An 11,898-nucleotide genomic window follows, 5' to 3' on the forward strand; every position below is an offset into this window, starting at 1 on the left:
TATTTGGCGTTCAAAATACAAAATAATAATAAAAAGAACAGTATATTATCTTTTTGTGCGACATCACGTGATCATAACAAAAAATCCAAAATGTCGTCTGACAGCAGAGGATGTCGCCTACTTTCAGATTTAAACAGCGTATTTCGGAAGGACCCCGAGATGTAATTAAAAACTGTAAATTAAGCCCCATTTCGAACAGTTTGGCATTTCAATAGGCGATGTAATTTCATTGAGAAAGCTTGCATTGAACCAAATTCTTCATAAAAACAGATGTAAACAAAGAAATTATTAAGATATTATGTCTTAACTCTCGGGACATTTCGGCCACATAACTTATGTGGCCGAAATGTCCTGAGAGTTATTAACCATATCGTTAAGGTCGTTTCGGACACGGTCGATTCGGCCACACCTATACATCTATATGGGTAATCTGTAATATGTTAAAATTTAAAGTTGTGTCATCCAAAATGTGCTCTTTTAAGGCAGCAACCATTTGATTTTCTGGGGGGGGCTATGGTTTTTTTATCTGTGCAAACTTTTTTTTTCGCCTGCGGCGAAAAACAATCTATTTTTTTCGCGACAGGTCGAAAACAATTTTTTTCTTTCAATTTTAGCATTACATATAGTGGCAGCTGAGGGTGAAACAAACAATTTTTTTTTCTCAGAATCAAAAACAAATTATTTTTTTCTCCAAAAACTGGAAACAAACTTTTTTTTCCAAAAAAAACCATAGCCCCCCCCCAGAAAATCAAATGGTTGCTGCCTAATTAAAATCATATGCACAGGTGCCAAGGCAGATAAAAACATTTGTGTGCTGATTTACAGATATCTGTGTGCTATGAGGTTGGTCTTGAATGCTTCATAGTCGTCAATGTCCAATAGACTAGACAGCAATAAATGCGGTAGTTCATTCCAATTTGTGATGGTTCTTACGAAGAAGCTATGTTTTCTTTGTTCAGAACTTGATCCTAATCTGACAAATCGCCGTTGATGGAATTGACGCATCATTCTTGCTGGTGGTGTCAAGTATTCTGGAATTGGAATTGCAATAAGTTGGTGGATTACTTTGTGAAAAAGGAGTAAACATGATGTTTTTCGTCTCTCCTATAGTCATGGTAGTTGTGGTAGTTTTAGGTTCTCTAATAAAGATGTTACTATGCCTGGGTCTTGAGAATACTCATGTCTGATGAATCTGGCTGCTCTACTTTGGACCATTTCTAGCTGTTGTATGTGTTTTTGGAGATGTGGGTCCCAGCTGGGAACAGTATATATCTATCAGTTAATATATGTTCCTGGTCCCAGAGACTGCTAGCATATACTTTTTCAAATTGTTCTTTATATTATATACACATTGTACTCTCCTATAAAAAAATATTATGTTAAATGTTTGATTTAGATGTTTGGTTTTATCAATCTAATATTTTGTTGAATTAATAACTAAATTATTATATTAACATGATTAAGGTCACATTTATAATGATAAAAGATAAAATAATATAATTTTTGGGCTGTTCGGCGGTGTGCAGTGAGTTCAGTGGTGAAAAGACCTAAAGATATTGAGAGTTTGTTTTGAGAAAGAATATTTTACAACAAAAAGTCATTTTGTCAGAATGACGTACATCCATCTGCTGTGAAAGGAGAGGATATGTTACACATGATAAAGACATTAAAATAACAATTCCTGCTGACTTTTAAGGCTTGATTATCAATTTAAAAAAACAGAGAATAGAATGTAATGTCTTAATCATAATACTTATAGTAAGAACCTTTTTACTACACAAATCCTGGTTCTAATTAAATATTAAGCACTGGGTAAGATTACACAAAGTATCTGACAATAAGAATTCATTATAGCTATATAGTCACTTCTGAAATTGCTGCATTGTATTTCAGGACAGGGACCCATCATTATAATACGGATATTGCAGACCACTATAGTATTTTTTTTTGGTCATATGTATTTATTGTTACTTTTAAAATTTCACATTTGCAAATTATGTCTTTTTTGATATATACAATTTTTGTAGCATCAGGATACATTGTTCTTTGTAAGGTCTTTGTGTCATTTCCCTGTATTTACATGTGATGTAACGTTGCTTTATGAGTTTCAATTGAGAATAGATTATATCTTTTACTTTTTGGATGTTGCTTTGGATTTTACTTCTATTTTTCAAGAATTTTTTCTAAACATGTACATGTATATATTTGTAACTGCACACAATTTGCATCTTGTTAAAATGACTTTGGAATCATTTTAAATGATCATTAAAACTTTGAAATGATATTAACTTTTCACTGACCTCAAATTGCACGTCACCCTCATTGGAATCCCTACTTAAGAATAGTAGGTTGTTTTAATCGACTTTGCTGTTCAAGATTGCCCAACAACTGTCAAACAATAGCAAACAATAGTTTGCACTTTGTCACTTATCTGCTCATTATCACATCTACAAAATGTATAATAACATACAGACGTGTTGAACTTCAAAGGAAATAGCCAAGGAAGTTGTTTCAGATACATATCCAGGATTTTGAAAAATGGGGGCCCAAACTATATGTGAAAAGTCTATGCATGAACCATATATGTAGCTGAACATGAATATGAAAGGAAGTTATTAACCAAAGCCCCTCACTTTGAATTTCATATATACCTTTCCACTAAGTTATTGAAAATTAACACTAAGTGACTCAGTATCGTGAATGATTTTGTCTGGATAAAACATCATTAGAACACAAAATGTGGAAGCCATGCATGCATATTATATAATATATTATAACATTTACATTTTGAATTATTTACAGTGATGAATATGACTTTCTACCAGTACTGGAACCCAAACACAACCGAAGTCCACTCATTCTACAAGACCATAAACTTGGACTTGAGATGTGGAGTGTCAAAATTCTTCATCATTATGCCTACAATACACTGATGACATGGAGGATGAAAGAAGTTAATGCCAAATTCTTAGGTAAAACTACACGCAATACCATCTCAGTTATTCATTTAGTTTAGTTTAGAAAATCAAGAATAAAAGTCAATGCCAAATGCATGGTTTAGATATCAATTTCTTTATTTTAATGCATCATTAAATATTGGCTGTTAAATATAAAAATTAGAAAGGATATGGGCAATGTTTCAAAGAGACAACAACCTGTCCAAAGAACAGAAAACAACTCAAGGCCACCAATGGGTCTTCAACACAGCAAGAAAATCCTGTACAGGAGGCAGCCTTCAGGTGACCCCTAAACAAAAAATGTAAACTAGTTCAGTGAAAATAGATGTCACACTCAATTCCAAAATATTTAAATGAACTAAATAAAAAAAGGTACAAGACTTACAAATGCTAGAGGCTGGTGACTTGGGACTGGTGCAAAAAGAAACTTGTTTTGTGAAATCTCAATCCTCCCCTTTTACCTCTGGATTTAGAGCCAACATAGAATAAACAAACACACAGCAATATGCACAGTTAAACACAGTTTAAAAGAAATGAAAGAATATCAAGTCCAATGTCAGAATACATGTAGGTAACAAAATGTTGCCAGCTAAAATGAGTGTATTATATTTTACTTGTTTATGTTTTACAGGTCAATTGGATTTAATAAATCTAACTAGAGCAATAGTGTTAGTCAATCCAGATTGTTCTACTGCATGGAACATCAGGTAGGGTTTGAAATAATCATTAAATCAATTAAGCAATTAAATATAATCATTTATATATACATTTCTTCAAAATAAAATTTTTTTTCATATTATTGGGCAGGCACCGCTAATATTGCCCTTCAATTTTGAGTCTTCAAATAAAGTCCCTAGAATGGAGTGTACTTCTACCATTTTTTTTTAATTCAGCTATCCAAATTATATTGTACTGTTTTATGCTTAAAATTGCAAAGAGGGAGATACAATTTTACTGTAAAAAAAATAAAGCCATGCATTTATGGTAAAAGGTAAATTACATTGTATGTGGTTGAGTTGATAAAAGTAAAACATAAGTATGTGTAAAGCTGACCACTCTGAAAATAAATGATTTATCCCAGGCCCTTGTTTTTCCTCTAACAAAAGTTGCCCAAAATGAAATAGTGTAATATGTTGCATAGAAAGTATTGTTTGTAAAACCCTCTCTCCTTGCATTCACTTCATATTGGTTTCTATTCACCTTGAACTTAAAGCATGTCACTTTCTTTATGGTCATGGTATAATATGTTAGTGCTATACATTATTGTATATAGCAAAGACCTTTTCATGATTTAGATTGCATGCAATATAACAACAAGGAGATCAGGTATGATTGCCAATCTGACCAATATCCACCAAAATCCAAAAGAAAAGGATGAAAGCAATTATAGCCAACCGTACATCTTGTACAATGAGAAAACCCCATACCATATTGTCTGCAATAAAAGGCATTTGAAAAATCTAAAACAATTAAACTGAGAAAACAAATTAATAGAGCAATACTTTTGTATTACAGAAAAGAATTAATAGAGAATGGTGACCTATCAGTAGCAGATGATTTGAAACTTGGAGCATTGGTACTGGGAAAGCACCCCAAAAGTCCAGAAACTTTCAGTCACAGGTATAGATAAATAAACAAAGAGCTAAAAGTCCACTAACCTGTCACAAGTAACAATAACATTCAAAAACATTTATAAACTTCAGTTACAGATGACAAGATCAATTTAAAATAGGGGAATAGAATATCTTAGAGTTGAAGATTTCCATTGAACTCAATGTTTAACTCAAAACTTTCATTCAGTGAAAAGTAAAAATATTATTCAGCAGGATGTTTCTTTCCAAATAACTGAATTTTCATGAGTTATCCCCCCTCTCACAATTCAGCCTTCACATAGAACATTTGTAGAATGTCAAATAAAAAGAATAAGACAAAATTTCAAATTAATTGGTTGATAAGGAATATGAAAATTTTTTAATCACAAACATTGTAGGATGTTCACTATAAAAGAAGTACTTGAAAATATTTGAAGAAAAAAAACACAAACTTCATAAGCCAAAAGAATTCTCATGAAATTGTAGATAAAGATAAACTAAAGTATGGTGTAAATAGTTAGCATATAATAAAATTTGTTTATAAGTGGTTGTGTAGATGACCTTTTGTGATTTCTGTTTACAGGAAATGGTTATTCACGACCTTGGTAGATTCATGCCTAGCCAACAGCAGTGGGAGTACTGTTAGTAATAGTAGTGTTAATATGTACAATAATTTTGTTAATATGGACGCTATAGATGTCAACTTAGATCCCAATGTACAGAACGGATTTAATGTTGATCCTTCATTAAAGCAACCAGACTTCCAAGAACATGCATTTAAAGAACTCAGAAACTGTCAAAAAGCTAGTGATAAATATCCTTCAAATTATAATGCTTGGAGTCATAGGATATGGGTTGTTAAACATTGCTTAAATTGTTCACTACAGGTAAGATACCATTTTCTGATGTGTATATTTTACAAGATTTTAACATGATGTATCACTTTGGTTATGTTAACACAACTGTTCATTAAGGAGGCTCGAGGGTATAAAAATTTCAGAAAAAAATCAAACATTTGTTTTTCATTACAAAATTTGTTTATTTCCTTTTGTAGTTGTTACTTTATCATATGGTACAAAAATCATTCAAAACAATCAATTCGTGTTGGCCCCAGATGACTTTCAAAATGTATACATCATTGAAAAAGTTCCAAATTATCTCCCTTTGGTGGAAAAATGCCATTTTGTGGCTCTAAAATTGAAATATCTTTCAACTTATCTGTGACCTATCTTTTTTAATATAATTTCCACATAAGCTGTACTTAAACTAAATAATTGTAAAATTTTAGCGATTTCTGTAATAAATTTCTTTTTTTTATTTCGATATTACCTTTATTTCTCCTATTACTTCAACAGAAAAAAAAACACCTTTACAAAAATGTATGCTTCTTTCGAAGGCAGATTGTGAGCGCAAATGAACGGGGACCCAACTTTTCATGCCCCACCTACGATAGTAGAGGGGCATTATGTTTTCTGGTCTGTGGCTCTGTTCGTTTGTTCGTCCGTCCGTCCGTCCGTTCGTTCGTTCGTCCCGCTTCAGGTTAAAGTTTTTGGTCAAGGTAGTTTTTGATGAAATTGAAGTCCAATCAACTTGAAACTTAGTACACATGTTCCCTATAAAACAATCTTTCTAATTTTAATGCCAAATCAGATATTTACCCAATTTCAAAGTCCATAAAACATGGAAAATGATAGTGCGAGTGGGGCATCCATGTACTTTGGACACATTCTTGTTTATTTTATTTTTCTATTAACTATAAGATAAAGTTCATTTATAGAAAACTATAGAGAAATCTTATATAAATGATTTAGACCCGCGAACCCCCTTAACAGCATAAATATTATAGACACATACATGCAACCTACATGTTAATGGAAAACAATTTATTGCATGAAATTGATGAACCTTACCTATGTACATAAAAAATGTAATTAACTGCACGAAATACATTTACATGTGTGTCAAAGGAAAATAATTTATTCATTTTATTGCATAAAAAACATTAACTTGTGTATCAAAGAGAATAATGTATGTATATAAGAAAATATGATTGCATGTTTGTCAAACGAAAATAACGTATTGCACAGAATATGTGAACCTATAATTTGAATTTACAATAGTAAGAAATACATGAAACTATGTATCAAAAGAAAACAATTTATTGTATGAAATACATGAACCTATTTAGCAGTGCTACTTAAACTTAAAAACATTCTCCAAAACATGTAAAACAGGAACATAATTGTCAATTATCAAAAATATTTTTTATGTTACAGGTCTTATTTGGTGAACTACATACGACTGAAAGCTGGGTATCTAAACACATCTCTGACCATAGTGGTTTTCATTATAGACAATTTTTATTGACAAGTTTACAAAAACAGTCTATAGATCTGAAGGAACAATTTTCTGTCTGTTATAAACATTTAATACAGAAAGAACTTGCTACAACTACAGATCTGATCAAATGTTATGAAGGGCATGAAGCTCTCTGGTACCATAGGTAGGTTTGTTATGATGGAGGTGAGGCTCTCTGGAATGACAATTGCTCATTCTACATGTTCTAAAGAACCTGAAATGTCTGCAATAGTTTCGGTTTAAAATTTTTGTTTCCCAGGCACTTACTTATTGTTTTACGATACTTTTAATCACAAGTTGGGATGTACTAACAATTACAATGTTTGTAACTTCTTGTTTGCTACAAATTCATAAATAGAAACTTACACCAGCTAACTTTAAGATTCAGCAACATCTGAATAATTCTTCAAAAAAAAATCAAAAAAGAGATACAAGTTATTAATATACAGTGGTTTCAAAACTGATTTATGAATATTTTACTGTTGAATGGTGAGACAAACATTGTACTTGCTCTTTTTATCATTGAAGAAATAAAAAAGTTAAAATGATGACAAAAAATTGTCGGACCTAGCTTCTGGAGAAAAAATGTTTGCCTTCATTTCTATCTCATTGATACTGTGGATTCATTTATTTTTGTGGGAACCAATTTTTGTGGAATAAGAAAAAAAAATGTATTTTCTTTGTTATTTGATTTCAAGGTTTTACAAAAGTTTGCATAACAGCCTACAGAAAATAAATATAAGGTCTGTGGACATTTAAATTTGTGGTTCACCTGTACTCTCCAAATACAAACAAAAAAAATATTCATCAAATAATAATGAATCCACAGTATTTGATAATTGATGTTGTTAGTATTTGAATTTAAATTTTATTAGATTTTGATATTTTTGTTTCAGGAGATATATATTCCAGAATCTTTGTCAGAGTTACTCAGCGGGTACCTTAGTAGAACTATTTCATCCACAACATGAATATGAAGATGATATTGTGTTGAACATTAGCCAAAAGAAAACAAAACTGGAAAATGAGAGACAAGTACTTCTTCTTAAAGAAATAGACACTGTTACAAAAAGTGATTTAATCAGTAAAGATAAATTTCATAAAACTTTGGCACAGAAATACATTGACTGGATACAAAAATTTTCAAGGTCATTGGAGAGCTAATACCAGTTGTAAAGATCGTTGGAAATCTTGTTACAGAACTGAATACAAACTGGATAAAAAGATTACTGTTGATTCATTCATTTTTGTGTGATCAATGATAGATTTTGTAATTTAAATATAAAAACTGGGTAACTGACCTTGTTTTTTTCGTTTAAATACATTGATATTAAAGAAATCACAGTTATTTCATTTTGCTTATATCATGTATATAGGGGAACTTCAATTTTACGTATTAAGGAAAGTTTGAAGGATAGAATTGGTTAATATTCAATGAGAACATTGCATCTCATAGATGCTTTGAAATATTAAATAGTAAGAGAGGGTCACTGGTTTGATATTCTCAAAAATTAAAAACACAAATTGTCCTATCAAATTCAATATAGTTATCTCCCCTTGAGGCATCATCAATAATATTGGCTTATGACATCAATCTGTTCTCACCCTTATCAAATGAAAAAATGATCTCAGTCTAGTAGCATTAGACTGGAAATGATCCCATAGAAATATCAATGAACCATAAAAATAGCAATAAAGATACCGTACCTATGTCTTGGTATTGCTTGGATCATTTACACAATGTAAGGATGAACTTTTATGTTGTAGAACTGACTGAAGGTGTTGAACTGTTGTGTTACTCTGTCTTGTAATTGTTTGTATGCATTATAAGTGGAAACTTTACCCTATTTAGGCCTATTAGTAAACAAACAATCATACCATGCCAACGTTCCCTTGAAATATAGATGTATTTACACTTGTATGCACATTTTTCTGCAATTAGTTATAGCTACACAAGCTCCAACAAAATTTTGTATCAAAATAAAAACATTTGGTGTCCAAATCAAAAAGTAGTTGTTGTGTGATGTCAGAAGGTTATTCTGAACTAGTTTGATGGTCAGTCAGAGCAAGTTCACCTAAATACCCAAAACTGTAAATACATCTAATGTAGTATATGCATAAATGAGTATTGAATGCTATCCTTAGAGTACACTTATTCACCAGTAATACTGTCTAGCAAATTTGTGTATATTTTGTATCAAATGTTTTATTATATTTCACTGTTCTGGCCATGTTTGGTAGGCAGTTACTTTTATAAAATTTCTCAAACAGTAAACTTTAACAATAAAAATGTATTGCTGAACATAAAAGATATCTGGGTATTTTTAGCTGCTAAATTAGTATGTAGACACATGGTTGGGTGGAAGCTGTTGTTACTTATTGTAATATTGTGTAAGAATATTTCTGAACATGTATTTATTTTTGTTATCAGTCATTATTATTATCAAATAGGACAATTTAATGACAAAAGTTTTAAGAACTAATACTCGTTTTATTCATGACAGTTTTGCAAACAAATATTCAGGAATAACATTGAATTTAGTCATGTGATGTTTTGATTTATGCATTATATTTTTCATTTTGTGAAGGAACGTGGAAGTAAATTGAATAATCTAGTTTTGATTTCAGATTTCATTATATGAATTCATATGGGGACGAAGTCCCCAATAACAGTAGAAAATTCAATAAAAAAAAAATAATAATAAAATAGGGAAAATTTCCTGAAATTTTCATTGTACTAATGAACTCAAAATCGTTCAATTTTTTTATGTCATGTTTTGAATTCCCGCATCTGCGCAGAAATCTACAATGTACTACCTTTTCCCGGTCTCGTTTGCATGAAAGTTTGAGTAAAATATATATTTATCAGTCTAGTATAAAATAGGAAGGAACGCAATATCAATTTCATTTTTAATAATTCCATGATATGAAAAAACATTACCTTATGATAGCGTTTCTTTGTTTACATTGCACATGACGTCATAACTTAAATAACGTCACAACTAAAATCCCTTACAACAGAACCAAAATCGGAAACGTTAAGGTATTTCCGTTTTGAAATTAAGATATGTTTGAAATAAAAAAAAAATCAGACTTCGTCCCCTTTCACAGGTAATGCCTGCCTCATATTAGTTTCTTTGATATACTATTAAGTCTAAAAAATTAATATTTATAATACTTTTCTGTATGGTTGTGATTTTGAATTTTGACCAATTGTGTTATTGAGTTGATAAATTTAATTTTACTTATAAAAGGTGAGAAAAAATATACAAAATATTTAAAACAAAAATGAATTGACTTATAGTCTTGTGATTATTTGTATGCAAATAGATCTGTTTATCCAAATATTGTTTTGTCTAAATTCACTACACTGCAGAACACATTTATAATATAATATGCATGGATAAATTTCATTTAAAGCAACAAATGTTTATTTCCCTTATATAAAATTAGGGCATATGTTTTAAAGTGGTACATGAAACAAAGTTCATGACACATTTTGTTTTGGCAGAGTAGTATATATTTACATCTTACTAGTAGCAAGAATCTCAGCATGCAATTTTTTTATTTTCCACTTTCATGTTTAGCAATTGCCCCAAGCTTGAGGGTATTTTTTTTAAATACATAATATATGAACACTTATTCAAAACACAATAATTAGACAGATGCCATCTCATTATTTATACCAAGTTTATTATTGTGTTGTTATATAACCTTTTGGTTAATAGAAAATATTGGTTTTCATTGATAATAATGTTTTGCCCTGACATTTCAGAGCATATGCAATCCAATAAAAATGCATAACATTTGTAGTTTTATTTCCCAAAATGTAGAAAAGTGTGATTAATTCGTGTTAGTTCAGGTAAAGATACGCCCAAACATGTACTATAAGAACAAGTACACATAGTTTAAATCTTCACAATATATAATTATTACCTTCGCTGTATGGGGCAAAACTTTTTTTGTCAACTTGTACTTTATTTGGCCTTTTTAACCTTTTTTTGATTCGAGCCTCACCGATGAATCTTTTGTAGACGAAACACATGTCTGGCGCAAATATAAAATTTCAATCCTGGTATCTATGATGAGTTTATTTGCATATGATTTATTATAAATTATGTAAAATGTCATTTCATAACTAAATATGTTACATTATATAATGTATGTACAAGAAAGCCTGATCTTACTATCATATATAAATGCAACCTCCACAATTTAGTATTCATATTTCTTGTATTGATATATCTATACTTATAATGGTTTTCTTTTACAAATTATGACTTGGATAGAGATTTGTCTCATTGGCACTCAAACCACATCTTCTTATATCTACTTATAAACTTTTTCTCAGATAAATGGTACAGTTCCTTGTAAAACAAGAGTAATTGTTTTTACATCCTTCATACAGTGATTTGCATGTAAGATAAGACAAAGCTACACAAAATAGAATATGATTTTTTTTCACAACAATCTTTTAAAATTGCATTTATATTCATTTGCACATGAAAAATCCAATGAAATATATGTTATATGATGAGACAGCAACCCAATACAACAATATAAGCACTGTATTGCAGCATCATGCCATTGTCAACAAGGTGATTAACCCAAGAAAGTTAACTCACATTTAATGACATTTTAATTCTGAAAACTCCAGCCAGACCCTCATATAAAGTATAAATTATATATATGATAATATATAATTACTGCTAAATGAGGATTTTTAATGATTTAATTATTCCTAAAATAACAACGAATGTGCACATTTCAATTTTGATAGCATTTGACTTCATGCAGCATTTTCAGAAATGATGATAATTTATTTTTCATTTTTTTTTTCTTTTCTTTAAAAGGAGTAGGTCCGGTAAGGACCGATTTTGGCCTCAAATTTCAGGTTCATCTGACGAAAGATTTTGACCACTTTTTAAACACTTAAGTGTCTATCTTATTTGAATTAATTAGTTTATGTGAAAGATTTTAACAGATTTAGT

General features: G+C 30.4%; 1 protein-coding gene across 2 annotated transcripts; it reads left to right on the forward strand.

Annotated features, from left to right (window-relative positions):
• The first annotated feature begins 69 nt into the window (after positions 1-69).
• On the forward strand, positions 70-8,894 carry LOC139520954 (protein prenyltransferase alpha subunit repeat-containing protein 1-like). Of its 2 annotated transcripts, none has more exons than XM_071314060.1 (7): positions 70-161; positions 2,803-2,972; positions 3,589-3,664; positions 4,473-4,577; positions 5,133-5,436; positions 6,826-7,052; positions 7,804-8,894. In XM_071314060.1, exons 1-7 carry the CDS (start codon positions 91-93, stop codon positions 8,069-8,071), a joined length of 1,221 nt encoding a protein of 406 aa, XP_071170161.1. In that variant the 5' UTR covers positions 70-90; the 3' UTR covers positions 8,072-8,894. The 2 variants fall into 2 exon arrangements, with proteins under 2 accessions (XP_071170161.1, XP_071170162.1); XM_071314061.1 differs by having other exon boundaries at positions 87-174; positions 7,804-8,246.
• The last annotated feature ends 3,004 nt before the right edge of the window (positions 8,895-11,898 follow it).

The sequence above is a fragment of the Mytilus edulis genome, chromosome 4, assembly GCF_963676685.1.
Source record: "Mytilus edulis chromosome 4, xbMytEdul2.2, whole genome shotgun sequence".
NCBI lineage: Eukaryota > Metazoa > Mollusca > Bivalvia > Mytilida > Mytilidae > Mytilus > Mytilus edulis.

Bases quoted from the DNA above. Each gene is read 5' to 3' on its own strand.
- LOC139520954 (XM_071314060.1), top strand. From the start codon at position 91: ATGTCGTCTGACAGCAGAGGATGTCGCCTACTTTCAGATTTAAACAGC. The intron at 162-2,802 runs GTAATTAAAAAC...AATTATTTACAG, and splicing joins TTTCGGAAGGACCCCGAGAT to TGATGAATATGACTTTCTAC. The intron at 2,973-3,588 runs GTAAAACTACAC...TATGTTTTACAG, and splicing joins AGTTAATGCCAAATTCTTAG to GTCAATTGGATTTAATAAAT.